This window comes from Oratosquilla oratoria, chromosome 4 (assembly GCF_046742065.1).
Source record: "Oratosquilla oratoria isolate Oo_2021 chromosome 4, ASM4674206v1, whole genome shotgun sequence".
In the NCBI taxonomy this organism is placed as follows: domain Eukaryota; kingdom Metazoa; phylum Arthropoda; class Malacostraca; order Stomatopoda; family Squillidae; genus Oratosquilla; species Oratosquilla oratoria.
In genome coordinates, this window is record NC_134780.1 from 76,176,677 (window position 1) to 76,200,092 (window position 23,416).

The 23,416-nt window shown below is 42.0% G+C and overlaps 2 protein-coding genes across 12 annotated transcripts in view; one reads left to right on the forward strand and one right to left on the reverse strand.

Annotated features, from left to right (window-relative positions):
- Positions 1-23,416, reverse strand: part of LOC143024915 (presenilin-associated rhomboid-like protein, mitochondrial) — a 40,466-nt gene that overhangs the window by 11,152 nt on the left and 5,898 nt on the right. For 6 of the 11 annotated variants that reach the window (XM_076184369.1, XM_076184374.1, XM_076184366.1 and 3 more), the window contains one exon: positions 21,103-22,424. The exons of 2 other annotated variants lie outside the window; for them this stretch is intronic. In XM_076184369.1, coding sequence (XP_076040484.1) covers positions 21,971-22,424 — 454 coding nt within the window. In that variant the 3' untranslated portion in view covers positions 21,103-21,970. Of the gene's footprint in view, positions 1-5,684; positions 5,707-8,366; positions 8,523-21,102; positions 22,425-23,416 lie in introns of those variants that run through there. 3 more of the 11 variants (XM_076184376.1, XM_076184377.1, XM_076184373.1) reach the window with 3 other exon arrangements.
- On the forward strand, positions 14,815-18,930 carry LOC143024913 (uncharacterized). The gene is made up of 2 exons (XM_076184365.1): positions 14,815-15,394; positions 15,677-18,930. The coding sequence occupies exon 2, from the start codon at positions 15,692-15,694 to the stop codon at positions 17,735-17,737; it is 2,046 nt and encodes a 681-aa protein (XP_076040480.1). The 5' UTR covers positions 14,815-15,394; positions 15,677-15,691; the 3' UTR covers positions 17,738-18,930.

A 23,416-nucleotide genomic window follows, 5' to 3' on the forward strand; every position in this document is an offset into this window, starting at 1 on the left:
ACACTTGGACATGTTCTACCTGCCCTCCAATAACCTCACTCCCACCTTCCCAACCACAGCCTGTACCCTTACCCACACCCAATCTTCTGCCCTTGTCCCCAATCAATCCTCTCCCTCCTTTGTCCCCAATCACACCTCTCCCTCCCTCTAACCCAGATCCTATACCTTCCCCCATCAATACCCCGACCCCAGATGGCAACATACAACACATGCAGAACACATCACATTACAACACAACATTGATGGCATCAGCACAAAAACACTTGAACACTTCCTCAAACAGCACAACATACATGTTGCCATCATACAAGAAACAAAACTAAGACACTCACAAAAAACACCATTTCACAACTTCACCATCAGATAAGACCGGACCAACAGCAATGGCGGTGGACTCTATCACCCTAATCCGCCAATCCATCTGTTTTGTGGACACAAGCACAACAACCAAAATCCTCCCTATAACAGATAACACTACAGAAATCCAATCTATTCTAATCTGTACAGGCAACAAATCAACACTGTCAATAGTTAACATATACCCCCCTCCCCCAATCATCCTACACAGTTCCAAACACCTTCAAGTCTCAACTTGATCAACTAGCCACAATCCCTAACCTCATTATGGGTGGTGACTTCAAAACCAAGTCATCAGCCTGGTATGTCGACAACCCTGACACAGACAGAGAGCTTGATATGCAGACTCAACTTGACTCACTGACCATCATGAACAACACACATAATCACAGACATATCCTACACCAAGCCCTCTACACCCCCTCCTCTCCTGATATCACCTTCTACTCCCCCTGCCTAACCCCAATCATCATCACCACCAAAACAAGATGCACCCCAGTTGGCCACTATCACACATTCACCAATTACAAGAGAGCAAACTGGGAAGCTTTTTACTGAAGAGTCAAACAGTACACCAATCACAAACATAATCACGCTGTGTATACTTTTTAATACAATCATACAAAATGCAGACAGGAGATACATCCCCTAGAGGCAAGAGAAAATCACACAGCCCCAATTTCACACCAGAAATCCAAGGCCTCAACAGATGAGATGCACTTAACACAATACCCCCACACCTATCCCTCAAAACATAACAGACGAAATACATACATGCATATACCAAAGGTTTTTTCCCCCTTATAAGGGAGGTAGCCAAAAACCAAAGGCAAACCACTCCCACCCATTCCATCCCTAACACACTCCACTCCTCTCCACCCTCTTCCCTCCCTCTTATCTTGGCACCTCCTTGATGAGGGATCATCCCTGCATCTTGTCCACTGCCCTGGGTCAGAAGCAGTGTCGCAAGACACAGCACATCCACAGCAAGGCTGCTTCATTAAATCAGTGACCCCCACCTCTACGTCCCCCATGCAGAAAAGGAGAAGATGGGGAGAAATCCCTTCAGGCTGCATCAAATTGTTCTCGCACATACTACCTCATCCCCCACCCATTCCACCTCATGCATCACATCATCCACATACAACCATTCTCCATTCACCCCTGTCTTCTGTCCTCTCCTGTCCTTCCTCAACAGACATTACCCTCTTTCCCAAAGCCCCTTCTACTCCATCCATCCATCATACTAGGTCGTCCCCTCATGTTCACTCTTTCCTCATCTGCCTTCCACACCTCTTTCAGTAGTCTTTCTTCACTCATTCTTTCCTTGTGTCCAAACCATCCCAATACTCTTTCATCCACCCTATCTCCCAACTCCCTTTTCACCCCTGTTCTCCTCACCTCCTCATTTCTCACTCATCCTACCTAGTAACCCCTATCATACTTTTCAGACACCTCATCTCAAACACATTCAAACTCCTCTCTTCCTCTGTTATCTTCCATGTTTCTGACCCATACAGTGCTGTCGGCACAATCACTCCTTCATACAATCTCCTCTTAGCATCCATTCTCAAATGTCTATTTCTCATTACACTTTTTAGTCCACCAAGGCATTTACTCTTGTGTCAATCTACATTCTACCTCCACCTCTACTCCTCTCTTTCCTACCACATTCACACCCAAGTACAGTAAACTCTCGATTAACATGAGTTTAACTAATGCGTTTTCGATTTAACACGAGTTAATTTCTAAGGAATTTTTTTTAAATAACACGACAATTTCAATTTAACACGATTTGAATTTGGCGGTAAGAGCACTGAGAGAGAGGGCCTCCGAGCGGTCAGTCTCCCGTGCTCCGTTTTGATCTCAGTCTGAAGCTAGCCCACACTGTGAATGGAAGTGTCTGTGTTAAAGGTAAGGACCATGATAATAAGTCATAAAAGCTTGAAAAATTGTTACAGAGAAATTAATAATTTAGAGATTGCAAAATCTTGTTTTCTGTTCTACACCAAAACAAAAAAAGAAAATGGTGTCATCAACCCACAATTAATGGTAAACTAATCTTTAATGACAAGTGCCTGGGAGTCGGAGGAAGAGGCGAGAGTGGCTGGTGACGAGTGCGCACATAGAATAAATGTGTACTACAAATAAATACAAAGAATGTGTGTTTTTGTTGTTTCTGTAACCTACAAATGTATTAATAATGCGTTTGTTCAAGTTCAGAGTAACAAAATCCCAAAATAGACAAGACTTTCCCAGTGTTCAGGAACCTAACCTCCCCTCCCTATTACCATTATTTCCTATGGGAAAAATATGTTTAACTAATGCGATTTTTATTAACATGACGTCTCCAGGAATGTAACCCTCGCATTAATTGAGAGTTGACCGTATCTAAAAATATCCACTTCCTCTAATCTCTCTCCCTTAATACTCACTTCCAGTCTGTTGTCACTTTCTCCCCTTCTACATCTCATCACCTTACTTATACCCACATTTATCTTTAACTTCCTTCTTTCACACACTTTCCCAAACTCGGTCACTAACTTCCTCAATCCCTCCTCTGATCTTGCTACAAGGGCAGTGTCGTCCGCAAACAACTGCTGGCTTATCTCCCACTTTTCTCCATTTTCTTTAACCATCTCCAATCCCTGACCCACCACCCTTGCATTTACCTCTCACCACCCAATCCATTTATAAATTGAACAGCCAGGGTTAACATATCCCTGACGAAGTCCCATCTTTACCTCAAACCACTCACTCTCTCCATTTCTAATTCTGACACAAACTCTACTACTCTCATAAAAACTTTTGATAGCTCCTAAAAGACCAAATACAAACACTAAATACTGTGATTACTAATAAAATACATGAACAGAAAACACAAAATTGGCATAATTTTGTCAATATACTTGATCACAAAACAAATGCCAGCAAATTGTACAAAACACTCAGCAGCATTATACTATTCAACAATAACACAACATGCTCTCAAGCAGCAATAAACACAACAACAGATAATTTATCCGCAAACAGACAACAAGCAAATACACTCGTAATTCATTTTGCACAGACAAGCCATCTCACTTCTCACCCTGACGACCAACACACCATTCAACATAAGAAAGACTTTCCTACAGACTCAGACTATACACCCTTCACACACAGTCAGACAAAACATATAATACATAACCTCAAGCTCATCTGCCTGTGGCCCTGACAACCTAAAACACATTGGACCACAAGGTATACACACACTCACAAACATTGCAAACTACAGTTATTCACACAACACTATACCTGGAAGCATGGGAAAATAATCACCATCCCAAAACCCAATACAGACCCAACAATCTCAACATCACACTGCCCAATCACAATTCTCTGCACCCCCTCCAAAGTCACTGAATGTCTCATGCTTCTACTCATCACAACAAACATTCCCCTTGCTGAATCACAACATGGTTTTAGGCCACTACACTCCACAAACACTCTTCTGATAAACTTCATGCAAATCTTAGATGGCATCAATTCAGATAGGCTCCATCATAGAACACTTCTCATAACACTGGACATTAGTAGTAAAGTTTTTTATGCTATCCCCTGCCACAATCTAACAAACAAAATATATAACACTGACATGCACAATAACGCCAAAAGATGGCTGGCCAATTATCTGGCAGGCAGGTATGCTTAAGTGTCATATAATGGCCAATAATCGCACACCAGAAACATTAAGAATGGAGTACCACAGGGTTCAGTTCTATCCCCCACACTCTGATCTATACATGCATGCTCACACCAGACACTTCAGAAATACAAATCTCTTCTTACACAGATGACATAACAATCACATGCATGCAGTGTGACACAGACAAAACTGCAGAAATAATACAGCTATAACTTGATACACTCAACACAGAGAACACACCGAAGGGCATAATTTAATTTGTGATTCACAGCATGGTTTCTCCAAGGGTAAGTCATGTGTGACTAATCTTCTATCCTTTTACACTAAAGTATATAAGGCATCAGATAACAATGAAAATTACGATGTTATTTACCTTGACTTTAGCAAAGCGTTCGACAAGGTGCCACACCAGAGACTACTAAATAAAATCAAAGCCCATGGCATAGGAGAAAAGTGTTAGAATGGATTAGAGCTTGGATTAGTAACAGAAAACAGCGGGTCACCATAAATGGAATAAAATCTAGGTGGGGCAATGTTACCAGCGGGGTCCTCCAGGGCTCGGTTTTGGGTCCCTCGTTGTTCATTATATATATAAATGACTTAGACAATGGGATAAATAGTGATGTCAGTAAGTTTGCGGACGACACTAAACTAGGACGCCTAATTGGGTCAGGAGACGATGCTGAGATTCTGCAGGATGATCTTATAAATCGTTAACATGGTCGGAGAAATGGCAAATGAACTTCAATATTTCTAAGTGTAGCGTGTTAAACGTAGGACTACACAACCCCAAAAATAGATACAGCTTAGATAACATGTTTTTAGAAAAATCTGAATGCGAGAGGGACTTGGGAGTTCTGGTGAGTCCGGACCTTAAAACCAGGAAGCAGTGCATTAGCGCCAGAAATAAAGCTAACAGAGCATTATGTTTCATTGCTTGAACGGTAACAAATAGAAGTGCAGAGGTAATTATTAAACTTTATCTAGCGATAGTTAGACCCATCCTTGACTATGCGGTACAGTTTTGGTCTCCGTCCTACAGAATGGACATAAATTCACTAGAATCAGTACAGAGAAAAATGACCAAAATGATACATGGACTTGGAAATTAGCCTTACGAAGAAAGGCTTATGCACCTAAACTTAGACTCTCTGGAAAGACGTAGAGTGCGGGGTGATCTAATAGAAGTGTTCAAGTGGATCAAAGGCTATAACAAGGGAGATGCAAACAAGGTCATCATAATAAAACAACAGAGCAGGACTCGCAGTAATGGGTATAAACTGGACAAATTTAGATTTAAGAAGGAAATAGGCAAGAATTGGTTTACTAATAGGGTGGTCGATGAATGGAATAAACATAGTAACCATGTAGTAAGCGCTGAAACTACCAGTTGTTTTAAAAAACGATTAGACAACTTTATGGATGGGGACGACAGGTGGTGATGGATAAAGAGCTGCCCCAGCCAAATCTACAGCAACACTTCTCACCAACTGGACAAAAGAACACAAATACATGCCTCATCTCTATATCAACAACACTAATGCCAAAAACACACACATACTGAAAATTCTTGATATAACATAGGATATATCTATGTCATCCAAACAATATATCACAAACATAAAAAATAAATGCACACCTAAACTTAATCCACTTCAATCTATCACTGGAACAACATTTGGATTGTGGTACTCCCCAAGGCAGACGTAGCTCCTCTTGGGGATCGGTGCCACCTGCGTAGAGCCGGTGGCCCCCAACTCTTGGGGTTGGGGGGGTGGTCCCACGATGTAGACGCTGCGGCTCCATGACATGCACACATGCACACATGGCTCCAGGACATGCACACATTGTAACACAAAGCTGCAGAAATAATGCAGCCATACCTTGATACACTCAACACATGGTTCATCACAGACTCAAAATAGCTCCAACCAAATCTACAACAAACACACCGAAAATTCTTGGTGTAACATACGATACATCCATGTCTTTCAAACAACACATCACAAACATAAAAAACAAATGCACACCTAGACTTGATGCACTTAAGTCAATCACTGGAACAATATTTGGACAGGGGGCAGTGATCTGTAACTGGATAAGGGGCACTACAGGTCCACAGTAACCTGGATGACAGAGAAGGCCTTTTTTAATATCCACCATGCTCATCCCACATGGGGAAGAGGATAGTGCCTCAAATATGACCCCCTTACCCCAACCTGGCTGGGGAGCTGCCTATATCAAGGTTATATGCAGTGTGAATAATGTTCCTCGGTTGTACTCTTGCCCCACCTTACAACACTTTCCTGTAAATGGAACATGGAGCTCCCCCCAACTCAAGAACAATCTACTGTACACTGGTAATACTGGGACAACTGTCCACCCATTCCACAGAAGATAGTACACATAGGTATCTTTATCCAACACTCACCAACCGCCACTTATGCAGCAGACATTTGGACCCAAAATATAAACCCACTTCAGGAATTCATGGTGTTTTATATCCCAGGCCAATTACCAAAGTGGGTTTATGTCTTGAGCCCAAATGTCTGTACAAGTGGCAGTTGGTGAGTGTTGGATTAAGAGACCTAGGTGTAATAGCTATATACTATTCATGATCCCCAACCCCGGCCATCATATACTATCATTTCTGATTTTCAAAGAACCCTACAAGCACTTTCTGTCCTCAAGTTCCACCACCCACTGGCCCACAAAAATCCTTTCGTGTATCATACAAATACCTGTTTCAAATCTGTATCCTTCTGCTGGGTGCCATCTCTTGACATACCCAGTAATGGATGATTCAATATGGTGACTGAAAAAGCAGTATCTACCTCTTTCAGCATCACCCTACTACCAGTGACAGATTACTACCCAGTTCTCCAATCCACATTGCTGAACATGTGGCACAGACACTAAGAACAACACCCAACTAACCACCTAAAAATATTCAAGCCCCAGATATATCCAAAGCTGTCCTTGAATCAACATAATTGATAGTTTGAAATGGCACAATCAAACTACTACAGGGACACTGTCAAATACCCCCCCCCCACACACACACCTTTGATGGGGGGAAATGATCAGTATCAATGCAATGGAATGACTCTGCGCCAATGGCCTTTGACTTTGAAGTGCTAGGCTTTCTTCCACACCTTCCTGGAGGAAGATTAACTGCTGTCTTCCTCATGGTGTCTCCTAAGATAAACTCTCACCAGGGGAATTGATGCTGTGTGAGGTAGTGAAATCACTATACAACAAAAACATTATCATCCAATTCATAATCATGCTAGGATCAGTTTCCAGTAACTTTAAGTATGACAGTCATCTTTTGAGGTGATTTTTTTTCCCTTTCTCTTTTCATGTTTTGAATTAATCCAGTACTCATTTCTATTAAAAAATAACTCATTTTGTATTCACTCTCTCATCCCTACCTCTTTCAAAATAGAGGACCATGAAAAATCAGGGTTTTGGGTGGGTGAGAAGAGCAAAACAAGTTTATTCCAATATATACAAACACGAGATTAATCATCTGCCTTGACATAACCAGACTCAACCCAACCAAACTTGACCGAATCCAACCTGACCAAACCTAATCCAGTCTAACTCAACCTAATGTGATCAGAGAAGTGCAGCCTCTGGACCTACCAATAGTGTCCATAAACTAGCATAAAGGAAAAAACTTGTAGTCACCTGCACAAAATTCATATAGAACTCCCAATTACACAGAAACGTATGAATATTGAAGTCATTTATAACGTAAAGGTCATCTCTCACTCTGACAACTGCTGCCATAATTTTTTTATCTAAAATGAATGTATAAAAGTACAAATGTAAATGACTAAATTGGAGGTGACAACAAACAATATGCCCCATCTATTTGCTAATCAGCTAGGATGGAGTTGTGGGTTGGGTTTGTTTAATGCATCATGTAAAACAAATAAACATGATATGAGATAATTCAATTTCAATACTCAAACAATTCAAATTAATATTACCAAAACTGTTCATTTGACGATTTGTGATAAATTGTGCATAGCCATACATAGGAAGACCTACTTAAAGAGGATACATCAAGGCTAAGAATACCAGTAAAAACAGTTCTTAACTATCGGCCTTTGTGATTCTTTATGAAATTTGACATCTTCCTTCCTTTGTTGTGATGGTAGGTGTATATTAAATTTACTACAGCAAAACCATAAGTTGTGTATGCAATCTGGTTTGGCTTACGTAATTTCATTTGAACCATACGTGTACATCTGGCTTATAATTGGAGCCATAAATGAAAATTGTAATTCTGAGAAGAATGTTGGTGTTTTACCTTGGTAATTATGTTACTCTTCTGCTCGGTACTAGTTTTTCACAAATGACTCCCAGTTACACGATTGCATCTCTTGTTTACATCAGCTGTTCATAGGCCACAGGCCTATATGAAATTAGAATATTACTGGAATATTAAATCTCATTTGATAGATGGATGTATCTATTATAATGATATGTGTGGACAATACACATTTTTCACATATGTATTTTATTCTTTTGTTACAAAGTAACAACGTGCCACGTTTCTGTAAATCAGAAACCGAAAAAAAGTCTACTGGTTATTGTTGTTATAGAATATACAAAACTATTAGGAGATATATTGTAAATAATAACAATTCATGAAATGAAGTGAAAGACATACGAAAAAAAAGGTACAAAGTTAAAGTTATCCACATGCGTCATTTAATATCATCATTGTATTATATATATATATATATATATATTTATATATATATATATATATATATATCTTTTATATATATATACATATTTATAATATATATATATATATATATATATATATATATATATGTGTGTGTGTGTGTGTGTGTGTGTGTGTGTGTGTGTGTGTGTGTTCACCTCGGATCTGCTGCAGCCTCTTTTCGAGACAGCCAGACACCACCCTACGGCAGTGAGCTCAGAGCTCATTATTAGCAGGTCTCTGGGTAGGTCTGAGACCACTCACACTCCACACACCGGGAATGCAAGGTCACAACTCCTTGACTAACGTCCCGTACCTACTCGCTGCTAGGTGAACAGGGGCTACACGTGAAAGGAGACAAACCCAACTTGTCTCCGCCCGGCCGGGGAATCGAACCCCGGTTCTCCGGCTGTGTGTGTGTGTGTGTGTGTGTGTGTGTGTGTGTGTGTGTGTGTGTGTGTGTGTGTGATTCACCATAGTCTTTCGATCAAGTGTTGGACTCGTGATCGGCAGCTATTTCCCTCAGGGTAGAGAGCTCAGAGCTCGTATATGACCGATCTATGTGTACTGATGTGACCTTATACGCATACACACACCCAACTCCCAGCCCACGAGTTGGGGTAACAACCCGCAGCGCAGCGATACTGAAATTATTTCACTCCTGGGCGGGATTCGAACCCGGACCTCTGTAGTGGCAGCCGGGAACTCTACCAACTGCGCCACGAGTTTGTGTGTGTGTGTGTGATTCACCATGGTCTTGGCTAACGTGTTGGACTTGTGATCGACAGCTATTTCCCTCCCGGAAGATAATTCAGAGCTCATATATGACCGATCTATGAGTAATGCTGACCTTACACGCACACACACCCAAACCCGCCCACGAGAGTTGGAGTAACGACCCGCAGCGCAGTGATACTGATTACTTCAGCCCTAGGCGGGATTCGTACCCGGATCGCCGTAGGGGTAGCCGGGATCTCTACCACTGCGTCAAGAGTAGTGTGTGTGTGTTTTCGTGAGGCCACGCATTACTTACGTTGTCCTTCGTTCTTCTTGCTTCGTCGTAGGATCCAATGACGAAGGCTCTTCTAGCCATCCATGTACACATTGAACAGCCCCGGTGACATGACACATCCCTGATGCGGTCCCACCTTTACCTCAAACCACTCTCTCTCCATTTCCTATTTCAACACAGGCTCTACTACTCCCGTAAAAACTCTTGACTGCCCTTAACAGCTTTTCCCAATCCCACATATCTGCAAAACCTCTCACAGTGCCTTCCTGTCTACCCTGTCATAAGCCTTTTCCAAACCCATAGAGGCCCCAATAAACAGCCTTACATTTTAATAAAGTTTTCTCACAAAAATCTGATCCACGCAACCCCTACCTTCCCTAAACCAACACTGTTCCTCAGTCCTCACCAATTTCTCCCTCTGTTCCTCTCTGTTAGGCCGGTCTGCCCCACGTTGGGCGCCAAATGTTAAGCTGGTAGTCTGCCCAACGTTGGGGGACAAATGTTAGGCTGGTAGTATGCCCCACGTTTGGCAGCCATTTAGGCTGGTTGAAGGAACTCTGGAGATAGAGTTGGATTTATTTAACAGTGAAATGTTGGGCGCCAGTGGGGGAGGACCGAGACGGCGATGGAGGTGATGACTGTGCTTCAAGTCGTGTCTCCGGGTGATCTGCTTGCGAGTGAACAAAGGGGGGGGGAGAAACCAAGAGGCAGCGAGCTATGCTCACGTATGCTATTCCGAGGCTATCTACATCTTCGGGCGTTGGTCTATCCTTTATATACACGGGCAGGTCATGACGTGAGGTCAGATGTGAGGCGAGGAAAGTCGGACACAAAACCGTCCTCAGGCCGCTGACTCACGAAGACAGAGAGGAGGCGTTCCTACATGAATCCAGTGTTACGTCGCGTGGCCAGTAGAGGCAGTCATCGCTGAAGCTTGTGAGCTGCACGTGTGTTCCTGAAGGAGGGATTTTGTGAGTGATGCGGCAGACCCTAGCACTGGTTAGTAATCCTGGGGCCCCACGAGTGATTCTCTCAAGGAGGCTTTTTCCCACCTGTGGGCCTCATGGAAGCTCTGGGTCGCGTCGCAGCTGGGCAGGCGCGAGCGTGTCCCATGGGGCCACTTGGGGGCCAGTAAGGTCGTGAGACGCCGAGAAGAGGCGAGGCGAAGGAGTAAGGACTGGTGAGTGACGAGGTGAGGGCCAGTCGTAAGGAATACTAACACTCCCGTTATCCTCTCAATCAAAACCCTCCCATAAGCCTTCCCAACTACACTCAACAAACTGATCCCTCTGAAACTACTGCATTCATATTTGTCCCCATTTCCCTTGTAAAATGGAACTATACAGACATTCCTCCAACATTCTACCCTCCCTTAGACACACATTGGACAACCTCATAAGCCAGTCCACTATTATTGTGCCTCCCTTCTTCAGACATTCCGCATGACACCCATCTAACCCAGAGCTACTTGCACCTCATCTCTTATTTCTTTTTCACTTTCCTCTCCCATCACCGTCATTTTTTTAGCGCCTCTCACTGCTACCACCAATCTCTCCCTATCTTCCTCCACATTCAACAGCTCTCTAAAATACTCAGCTCATTTCCCCTTACCGCCTCCTCTTCCGTTAAAAATCTATCCATCTATACCTTTTCTTCTCTACCTGAATAACCCCCTTCCTTTCTTGATTTCCCTCCAAAACCTCTTTTTATAACTTTAATTTTTTCCCTCATGCTCCTCCCCCACTTTACAGCTGTTCTCATTTTTGCCTCCTTTATCTTGTTTTACTTTTCCTCTTCTTTTTTTTATCTCATCCGTTGTAACCAGTCCATGAATGCTCGCTTCTTCTCTTCTACTACCTTCTTCGTTTCATCATCCCACCACCCACGACCCTTTCTTCTATTCCCTCCCATCCTCCTTGTTTCATCTTTGAACACCTTGAAACATTCCTATTCCTCTTCCACACCTACTTCTACTCTATCCTTCACTACCAGCCACACTTCTCTCAGCTTCTTGTACTCCTATTCCTTCTCATTTGAACAGTTTGCTCAAAGCACCTCTCTACCTCCCGCCCTTTTCCTCTTTCTCCATTCTCAACTTACCTTCCAAAAAATTATCTGATATCCCCAACTCTCCCCCTTTAGAACATGGACATATAGAACTCTTCCTACTCTCTTTCTAGATATCGCTACATAGTCGATTAACTTTATCAACCATCTTTCCATCCACCACCCTCTCACATGTGTACTTATGCTCGAATTAATTCCTAAAAAATGTGTTAGCTCTCATCAGCTTTTTCTAAACACGTCACCACAACTCCACTATGTTTTTACCTGACACTCTACACTTCCCAACAATTCCATTTATTGTTTCATTCGCTACTCTATCATTGAGATCTTCCAATACCACTGCGTTGACATTCCTCCCCAAACTCTCTACGTACTCGTTTAAATCTATCCAAAAAGTCTCCCTTTCCTTTACACTCTCCTCATTACCAGGCCTACCTGCGCCTACAAAAACCCACATCTCCCTTCCCAGTTTCATCTTCAACCACATTAACCTTGAAGAATCTTCCTTCCACTCAATCACTCGCTTACTTACCACCTCCCTTACTAATAGACTCAGCCCTCTCCTCACTCCCGACACCCTCCCCACTACATTTCCAAACTTAAAAAATCGCATTTTCAATCTAATTTCACTTAATGCCAACACATAAATCTTCCTTCGCACATTCTATATCTTCCTTTCTCTTCACTCTCCTTTGTACCACACCCACGCACATTAACCTCTCCCACACGATGACCCCTATGTAGGCGCAATGATGCGCGAATGGGTATACGAGGAAGTCAGTCTCGATGTCTTGATTATATTTATTTTGTCGTTGTAGCCGAGTGACCCCCAAATTCTGTGAGCTGGTTTGATCACGTTTTCTGTGTTTATTACTCAGTAAAAGAGAGTAATACAGCAATGACTTTTTATATTTCATAACGGGATTATTGTGATGCATCAATTATCGTACTTCTGGCATCCAATCCTGCGCGCGAGAATATGACTCGTATTTATGAGGTTAATGACTTCAGTACGAGTCATATTCTCGAGGGCAGCATCGGCTACCATATGTTCGATGCGTCACACTACTCGCATTATGAAATATAAAATAACTGCTGTATTACTTGTTCCCTTTTACTCCGAGTAATAATAAACACAGAAAACGCAATCAAACCAGTTCACAGAATCCGGGGTTTACTCATGGGCTACAAAAAATATATATATACAAAGGACTCAAACCTTAGCGTTCTGGTTGGAAAACTTTTCCCAGACCCTCTTATGCCTTGAATACTCAGAGGAATGTACCCATAGGGCCACATAGAACACATTCCGTCCCATTTTAGCCGCCCCTACGGCCCGAGTGGGTAGATTGGGTGGCAGTATTTTTTCTTCCGCCCTTCCACAGGGGAAAGGCGAAAATAGAAATATATACTCAAAGTGGTACAAGGCAGTATTAAGAGGGGTGTGACAAAATAATGGAAGGACAGTTGCAGTACAATAAAGTGTAGAAAGGTCATGCCTTGAATATTTGTTCTCTGTAGAATTCGCGCACCATAAGCCATTTTCTTTATTAATATTGTCCCCCTGCTGGAACTTGCATTATGGAAATATAACATTAGTACTGTTACGTTTCTCACACCTATGTGTAAATGTTTGTAAATATTAGTACCGTTATTACTAAAGTTCAAATTGTAATACGTAAGCATATCAAATATTCCGACTGTCGTCCCCGGATTCGAACCTGGGCTCGACAGTCGGAATTATTTGATCGACATCACCGTCACTGGTTATTCTATTCACCTAAGCAAATGTATTCATGGTGATATTAAATTTAATATATATCTTTCTTACACAAAGAATTGTCTCGCTCCCAAGACAACTGGTTTGGTCGGGTATACTTCGCATTATATTTTCAATAAACAGTTCCGAGAGAATTGGAGTTTGAATAATTCCTTTCTCTCACTGAAGTGTACCTTCACCATTGTACAGTAACCTAACGCTACAAATTGTGACCCCGGAGTTGGAGACCGGATACCCCAGCCGTCTCCGCAGCAGTCTTCTGGAAGAGGCTATAATGCGCCTGTGGATCCAGCTCTTAATAACTATCCTCTTATATCATTGTCTAGTGGTCACTGTGGTCGAGGCGGATAGACGTTGCCCCTAGCAGAATGTCCTACCGACACCAGGGGGCTGCTGCCACTACCATCGCTGGCCCTGGAGCTCCCGCTGCTACTAACGCCAACGGACCAGCCCCCTCCTGCAGCTGCTGCCTCTGGGCCTACCGACGCCGGAGCTGGTGCCACTCCCGCCCACGCCCCGGACCTGCTGCCGTCACTGCCCCGGACCTGCTGCCGTCACTGCCCCGGACCTACTGCCGTCACTGCCCCGGACCTGCTGCCGTCACTGTCCCGGACCTGCTGCCGTCACTGCCCCGGAGCTGCTACCGCTGCCTCGCTGTTCCCTGGAGAGGCGAACCTTTACCCGACCGCGGCCCGCCCGACTGTCTCTAGGAAAGGCAAACCTCTGCCCGGCCGCCGCCTCACTGTTCCCTGGAGAGGCAAGCCTTTACCAGTCGCTGCCCTCCGAGCCAACGCCGCCCTGAGCCGTCACTACCCAGCACCAACGCCAGTCCCGGACCGCCCAGCCCTGCCGACAACGCTGCCTCTAGTAGCCACCTCCGCTCCGAGCTGTCGTTGTCGCCTGCCCCGGACCGCCCGCTGAGTCGCCACTGCATGTCCCGCACCGCCCTGACCTGTTGATAACGCAGTCTCCAGCCGCTCCGAGCTACCGTAATCGTCCGCCCACCCTGCCTGCTGGCCCCCGCCGCCCCGAGCTGCCGACAACGCTGCCTCCAGCTGCCACCGCCGCCCGGAGCTGTCGCCGTCTCCAACCGCTGACATCGCCGCCCGAGCTGCCGACGCCGCATCCGCCTGCCTCGGAATGCCTGCCACGCCGCACAGTGGTCGGAAATCTCCATTTCGTGAGCAAAAGTCAATGTGACGTATTGCACCGATATTATTTTTTTTTAATCTATGCCATTGTGGATAGTAACCTAAGTGTGTGAAACTTGAATAAAATGTGTCATTAACAAATGAGAAAATAAACAAAATAATTAGGTTACAATTATAATAGCCACAGGTGTTTAGCATGTTAATGGTGAAAGCTGTAAACAATGTGATAGCTGCATTGGGTCCCAAATTTACCATTTTTACAGCCGTAGCTGAAATATGAAGAAGTATGTATTTATTGTATATTTTTATATGAGATGCATGAAATAATATGTTTGTACACATCGCTACATTTAATGTACTTAAAAATATGAAATTATGTATATTTACCTGTCATATGTAATTCAAATTAATTGCAGTCTTCTGCAGTTTGACTTAAAAATTGCATTTAAAAGGCTGTGAAGCCAGCTCCGAAGCTCTAAGTGCGTTTAAATTTCCCTCGCATCATGACCCAGCTGTCAGTGTTCCGTTTTCTTTAGCGGGTGTCATCAGCTGACTGAAGTGTAAATAAGCATCTGTGATTGAGCTTACTCTTTCGGTAAATATAAGTGTTGTACTTGATATTGTTGATTCAATTTGGTTCACATGATGTATGATAATATGCTGTATCTGTAGGCTATACGAATGTATTGTTATTGATAAGTATTTTGAGTTTATGTAAAGGCAAGTCAATCAGACTTGTATGGAATAATATTTTATAATTGTTTCCCCTAAAATGTACGAGAAAATGCTGCTTATAGTCACAGAAATCCTATATGCTAACGAGTACATTTTTATTTCAATTTTAAATAACTACTTGTATCTTTTTTACTGATTACAGGTATGAGCATGCATCATGCATTCAGTCAAGAGAGAAGACATAGTACTAGAGTACTTAAACAACATAGATACCACCACTCTGGAAAGTGCTATAAACAAAATAGTTGTTAATCACCAGCAGACACACGGACACAATAAAGTGATAAAAGAAAGCATGAAAAAATCGTTAATCGCTGACTTTAATAGAAGGTGGAAGAAAAGCTATCGAACAAGGCATACATTTCTAAATAACAATAAAAAGTGGCTGGCAACAGAAATTGTTCTGGTAAGCTTAGATGATGAAACCAACAATGAAAATGAGGCCGTTGATGATGCTGTTCATGATGTGAGAGATGTAGGTTCTTCGAGTGGTAATTTAGGAAGGCCTGTGAGTCCTTTTTCCGAGAGCAGTGAGAGTACGAAACGGAGAAAAACAAGACATATTAGAGACAATAATTCAAGTGAAGTATTGTGCTATGCTTCACAAATGAAATTAAGAAAAGAAGGAAAATGTGCAGCAGCCAACGTATGCGCACAGGTAACATCATCACCTGAAAAGGCAGTGGACATATTAGACAAATCTAATCAAACAAAAGAATCAGTGTTTTCTCCAGTTGAAGCTCTTAATGTTCTCGTGAGAACGGATATGAGTAAAGACAATTACTTGTTTTTGAGACAGGCACACAGAGATAAAGGATGTTTTATGTACCCTCCATATGAACAAGTACTTTGTGAAAAGAAAAGATGTTATCCGGACAGTATAAGTGTGACTGAATTTGAAGCAAAAGTTCCCCTACAAAGTGTAGTTGATCATACAGTGATGCGTCTCTTGAAAGTTCAAGGAAAGGCTATTAATATATATTTAGAAAAGGATAACATGCTGGGAACAAATGAGAAACTCCATTTAGATTTTGTAATAAAGTATGGAATAGATGGTAGTGGGGACCAGGCATTATTCTCCATGAAATTTGACCAGACAAAACACAGTGATGCCTGTGAAACAAGTATTGTGTCTTCCTTTATCTGTCCTGTAAGGCTATGTGTCAGAGGAAGTAACAAAGTTTTATGGCAAAATCCAGCACCTTCATCCCCTTACTATTGTCGACCAGTTAAGTTAAGTTTTAAGAAAGAGACAGCAGATCAGACTCGCCAGGATGTGTCAGAGTTAAAAGAAGCCATAGAAAATCTTGTGCCTACAGTATCTGACACGTGTGAAGTACATCACAAGTTACTACTAACTATGGTTGATGGAAAAGTTTGCCAGGCTCTGACCGAAACTCCATCTGCAGCATCTTGTTACATCTGCATCCCTAGAACAAACCCATCTGGAATGAATAACTTAAAGAAAATTGAGGAAAAGGATGTAAATGAAAATGCACTGTCATATGGGCTGTCTCCTTTACACCTCCTAATTAACACAATGGAATGTATTCTTCACATTGGGTATAGAATGAAACTGAAAACTTGGATGGTTAAAGGAAATGGAAATAAACAAATCTTCAACGCTGAAAAGACAAGAGTTTGTAAAGACCTGAAGAGAGATCTAGGGCTCAATGTAGACAGACCAGCTCAAGGATCAGGGACGACAAACAATGGTAACACAGCAAGAAGATTTTTTGATAATAGTGAAACAGTGTCAAAGGTAACCGGAGTTGATGTGCAACTTATACATCGCTTATCCATTTTACTTCGTACCCTTAACTCAGGATTTGATATAGACAGCTGTAAATATGATGAGTATGCTAAGGAGACAGCAAAACTGTACACACAGCTGTATAATTGGTACTACATGCCAGTGTCTTTACACAAAATGTTAATGCATGGAAAACAAATTATAGACACATTATGCATATCAGTTGGCCATGCTTTCGAAGAAGGACTTGAAGCCACTCATAAGTTACTGAGGAATGCCAGACAACATCATACATGCAAACACTCAAGAATCAGGTGTAACAGTGACCTAATACATTGGTTGTTTGTAATATCTGACCCAGTTTTGGCAGGACTCAGAAAAAAATCAACACACAAAAAAGAAAGCCTATCTGCAGAAGTTGTAGCTCTACTAATGTCACCTCAAGTGTAGCGTGTACGTGTGTGTCTGTGTGTGTGTGTCAGAGAGATAGATAGATAGAGAGAGAGAGAGAGAGAGTGTGTGTGTGTGTGTGTGTGTGTGAGAGAGAGAGAGAGAGAGAGAGAGTGTGTGTGTGTGTGTGTGTGTGAGAGAGAGAGAGAGAGAGTGTTAGTTTTGTCAATATTATATTACATAAGAATTATATAAAATTATGTAAACAGATAATTATTTTCTTATTATTTAAAGTTAATGAAAGAGGTCACCTAATGTGCACCATGTGTGTTTGTCTGTGTAAACTTAAGTAAATTTCCCTTGCAATAAGTACTGTTAAAACAATAGGTATCTTTTTTCTTATCTAGTTTTATTCAACCTTTTTACTTACTGGTTTTCTCTGCAGTTCTCCTATAGCGGAACGTATACTTATGCTTTTAAGAGGTTAATTCAATTAGGATTGCAAAATATAGACAAACAAATCTTCTCGGCTATGAGCGAGACCCGCCAGTCACCCTTTGGTGGGGAGATGATGCGTTCGCCTGTAACCTGAGCACTGCTATATACCCTTGTGGGTTAGCTTGTATGATTTATTTCATTTCTATTTTCGGCTATGAGGGAACTCTTATTTGTTGAAAGTGTAAGTGTAACAACCATAGACTTTTGCTCACTGAATTTGTGTATCCTACCACTGTGCGCCGCCACCGCCTACCACAGACTAATGCCGGCCACTCCCACTGGAATGCCGCCTGTCCTACCGGACAGACGCCAGCCGCCAACCGCCGCTTCCGGATTGCCAGCCTGACCACCTGCCCGTCCACGGACCCCTACCAGCCTACACGCTAACACCAGGCTTAACACCTTAAGGGCGGGGATAATGTAGCAAGGTCATGCCTTGAAGATTCGTTCTCTGTAGAATTCGTGCACCATAAGTAATTTTCTTTATCAATATTGTCACCCCCACTGGATCTTGCATTATGGAAATATAACATCATTAATACTGTTATGTCTCTCATATCTATGTGTAAATGTCTATAAATATTAGTACTGTTATTCCTCAAAGTTTAAATTGTAATATGTAAGCAAATGTATTCATGGTAATATTAAATGTAATATATATCCTTCTTGCATAAAGAATTATGTCTCACTGCCAAGACAGCTGGTTTGGTTGAGTATACTTTGCATCATATTTTCAATAAACAGTTCCGAGAGAATTGCAGTTTGAACAATTCCTTTCTCTCACTGAAGTGTACCTTCACCACTGTATAGTAACCTAACACTATGATTACAGATTTCCTCTAACACAGACAAAACGATGTGAGGCTCTAGTGTATTGGCTGCATGTTATTGAGTGGTATAAATTGTTCAAAAGCATCCAATCGATACTTTAGGGACTAAATGGGGTGCCCCTATGGACAATATAAATATATATATATGTGTGTGTGTTTGAAAAATATGGGAGTAGATTCTCTTGTATAGAAGTAGTAATGAAATCAATAGCATTCTGGCATTTGATAATAATCTTAGTATTTTTTTAGGTTATTAACAAGGGTCCAGTCATTCGGGGGTGAGCAAAGACGAGTTCACCAAAAACATTTATTTAATATCTTATTCAACATTTCATCTAGACATCTTCGGGAAAAATCTGGAAAACGCAGAAATACAACCTCCCCGCATCCGTTTCCCTGGTCACAATATTTTGCAATGTGGCCCAGTTCATCACACTTATAACACAGTGTCTTCCCTGGCATCTCTCCACAGTCCCTTGCAAAGTGGCCGCTCTGCCCACAGTTGAAAGCTCTCATCATCACAGGCCTCTCCCCACATCTGCTAGAGTTACCCATGAACCCTCGAGGTTCTTTGTCTTCCCTCAAGCGTCTCGCTCCAATAATACTATGTTGCAAGAAATGCCTGTAGATTGTCATTGATTCATTCTATGCTAGTGTGCACAAGTACATGCCTTAGCTACTTAACACCAATTCCTGGGTGTAGCAATGGACTACATATTGTCTTATGTGACCTGCAGTCAGTTTGGCTTGATCTCAGAATTCAACCGTCAAGCCACCTACATCCCAACAGGGAAGTTGGCCATACAACATTATCATACGATAGCAGCTAGCATTATTTCATCCCTTCTCATATGTAAAGATGTATATAGTGAGTGTCCATACTCAGTTCCATAATGTATATAGATGTAAATAGATGTTATAATAATAAGTTATAAAATATTGTTAGCAACTGCCATTTTCTTTATCACTTTCGTTGATGGAAAGCACCAACCACAGAGGTGACACAATAAAGACCAGAAGCCATGAATAGTTTATCTCCAATGCCTCCAACCAATGTAGAACAAGTCTAAAACTGTTCAAAGTTGCCTGCTGGTTGAACAGCTGTAGCTGCAGCCAGGCATTCAGATGTACTGCAGTTACAACCAGGTGCCTGCTTCTTCCTGCACTTGTCAGAATTCTAGCACATACAACCAAGGTGTCCATGCTTGCCATTTTGATGTCCGTTATCGGCTGTAATTCCGTAGACATGTCAGGAAACCAATCCACAAATGCCAATTTAACTGCCTGCTCCAACCCTGCATCCTTCTACTCAGCTAGTACTGCCAGGCTCTACAATTCATTAGGAAATACATCAACTTGTTCACTGGCCCATCATAATTTGGATAACTGACCATATGCACTGAACATACTCTGTGCGAAAGCCTCTTTCAGACTGGCATGTATTTTCAACATATCCTTTTGATCGGCCTCCCACATTTTGAGGCAGATTGCTAATGCTTCGTTTTCCAAACTGAGTGCCATAAAGCTAGCCACATTTCTGACATTAGTCAATTCAGCCACGAACTTGACTTTCTATAACCACTACCATGTCTCCATTCCTGTCAAAAGGCTTGGTGCCTATAGATCCAAGCCTAAGGTATTCTCCACCGGCATGATGTAGGGTACACACCTAGATAGCTGGTGACCAGTTCAGGTCACACCACCACCACCACCAAAAAAAAAAAAAAAATTACTCACCCAATTATAGACCCTTCTTGTTGTGAATAGATGCCAATTTCCTCTCCATGCACATAACTATGTGCTACACTACCAACACCCTAACTGCCTAATTACACACACACCCTGACCTAATTACAAAACTTGACACAGATTTGCTGATCTACTCGCTCAGTTATTATCAATGTGATGGTCAAACAGTACACACCTTCACTCAACTGTGTCTGGCTGGTAACTGAGTTGTCACATGGGACTATGACCGCTCACACATGCACAGTAGGGTCTTCTGTCAGTGCCAACTTTTGTTAGGATTGCACTGCCAGTTCTGCAAATATTCATAATGGCTGGATACTTTCCAGACAGACCTCATGTGTATGTATATATATATATATATATATATATTATATATATACATATATATATACAAATCATGTTACCTTAATCAGGTGTCAGGCGAGGCACAATTACTCTAAAGGTACCATATAATCCAGTACTATATGTCACTTTAATCAGACATGGAATTGAAGGGATGCAGAGAGGAAGAGTTTAAATTGTTTTGAGATGAAGTGTTTGAGAGATGTGTTACAAGAATGGACAAAATGAGAAATATGGACGTAAAATAGAGTACAGGGATGGAAAGAGTGTTGTCAGATGGGGCAGAGCAAAAAGTGCTGATGTGGTTTGGACACATGGGAAAAAAAAAGGTGAGGAACCACTAACAAAAAGAGTGTAGACTGTAAAAAGCAGAACTGGATGGAGTGAACTTGAACGGAAGACCATGAATGAGTGAAAGCAGCATTAGATCCATGAGGAAGTGTGTTGAGCAGGAAAGAGAAAATGCAAAATATAGGAGTAAATGAAGGGAAACTGTGAATTGATTAACAGTTAATACAGCTCAAAGAAATGTCCTTATCTGTCCCAAATTTTTGGGGGAGGGAGGATGAAGATCCCTATGCAAGGAAATGATGGGAGTAAACCAACTCAAATTGTTGGGCTCTGCTGTGGAAACCCTATGCCTCACTACATTGCCTTTGATCTGAGCAGTGTGACATGGGACAAGAATGACCCTTCATCCACAAGGTGCTGAGGTGGGGTGAAAGTTAACTGGGTTTTAATATTTATGACACGGGTGTGTGCTTTGACTCAGCCACTGCCTTTATATGGGGAAAGAATCTCAGGCATATATTGTATACAAGGAAAATAAAACCAGAACCCCAGCAGGAAAAAAAAGAGGAAATAGAAAACAGCTCTACATTCTAACATCATCATATTCAGCTATCAGAGCAACAAGTCTCTCTTGGAAAAGCTCATTGGTGTCAAAGCGCCTAAGTAGACTCTGTCCAAGGGCATTAATATGGGTTTGGATACCCTTAGCTGTTACACTTGGCAGGTGAGGTTGGTCTTCATCTCCACTGTACAAAGAAGGTACAATCAAAAGCCCCATCAGAAGGCCATACCCAAGTCTGTCCCTGTAGATGGAAGTCAGTTCCTTTCGAGAGAAAGGCACCTGGCCTCCATTTCTTCCCACAAGGCTAATGAAGACCTGGTAGTAAGTGTCAAGGAGATATTCTAGGTGCTGTTGGCGGACTGGCCCCATGAGACTTGTAAAAGTGAAATAAGTGATGTCACACCCTGGTGAAGCAAGGCGGATCACAGCAAGGTCCAACATCCGAACTGCAACAGGAGCACCATCATCTCCATAGCTGAAAAAAATAAATAAAAAAAAAAAAAAAAAATATATATATATATATATATATATCTATATATATATATATATATATATACATATATATATACATACATATACCAAACGCTTTTTCCCCCTTACACAGGGGGTAGCCAAAAAGAAAAAGGCATAGAAACCACTCCCACCCATTCCATTCCCTACATATTCCACTCCCCTCCACCCTCCTCCCTCCCTCTTATCTTGGCACCTCCTGGATAATGGGTCATCCCTGCATCCTGTCCACTGCCCTGGGTCAGAAGCAGTGTCGCAAGACACAGCACATCCACAGCAAGGCTGCTTCATTTATTTGACGATCCCCCCACCTCTCCGTCCCCTCATGCAGAAAAGGAGATGGGGAGAAATCCCTTAGGACTGCGTTAATTTATTTCTCATATATGCTTCCTCAACCCATCACCTACCCACTCCCCCTCATTCATCACAGCATCATTCATACACATCCATTCTCCATTCACCTCTAATCTTCTGTCCTCTCCCATCCTTCTTCAACAGACAGTCCTCACAAATGTAATGCCCCTTTCACCCCATCCATCCATCTCATCCTAGGATGCCCCCCTCATATTCACTCCTTCCACCTCACACACACACACATATATATATATATATATATATATATATATACTATGTACCAGATTGTTGTAAACATTTGTACATTCCAAGAGCCATCACCTATGTCTCCTTAATAACTTTTAGATGATCACAAGACAAGATGGATTCCTCCTAATACCTTAAAAAAAACTTATACACCTGTTAATTATCACTTTCAAATATATTCCTTCGAGTAATAAAATACTCTTACACTAACTCAACATTTTTAGATATTCTGGCAATGTCATCAAGCCATGAGGGAAGGAAAATACTCAGGAATATAGTTAGGTAACCAAAACACACACTTATATCCTTCACTGTGTGAGGACCAGAGTGAAGGATATATGACAGATCTAGAGAATA

Excerpts from the sequence above, each read along its gene's own strand:
- LOC143024913 (XM_076184365.1), top strand. The coding sequence starts at position 15,692 with ATGCATTCAGTCAAGAGAGAAGACATAGTACTAGAGTACTTAAACAAC.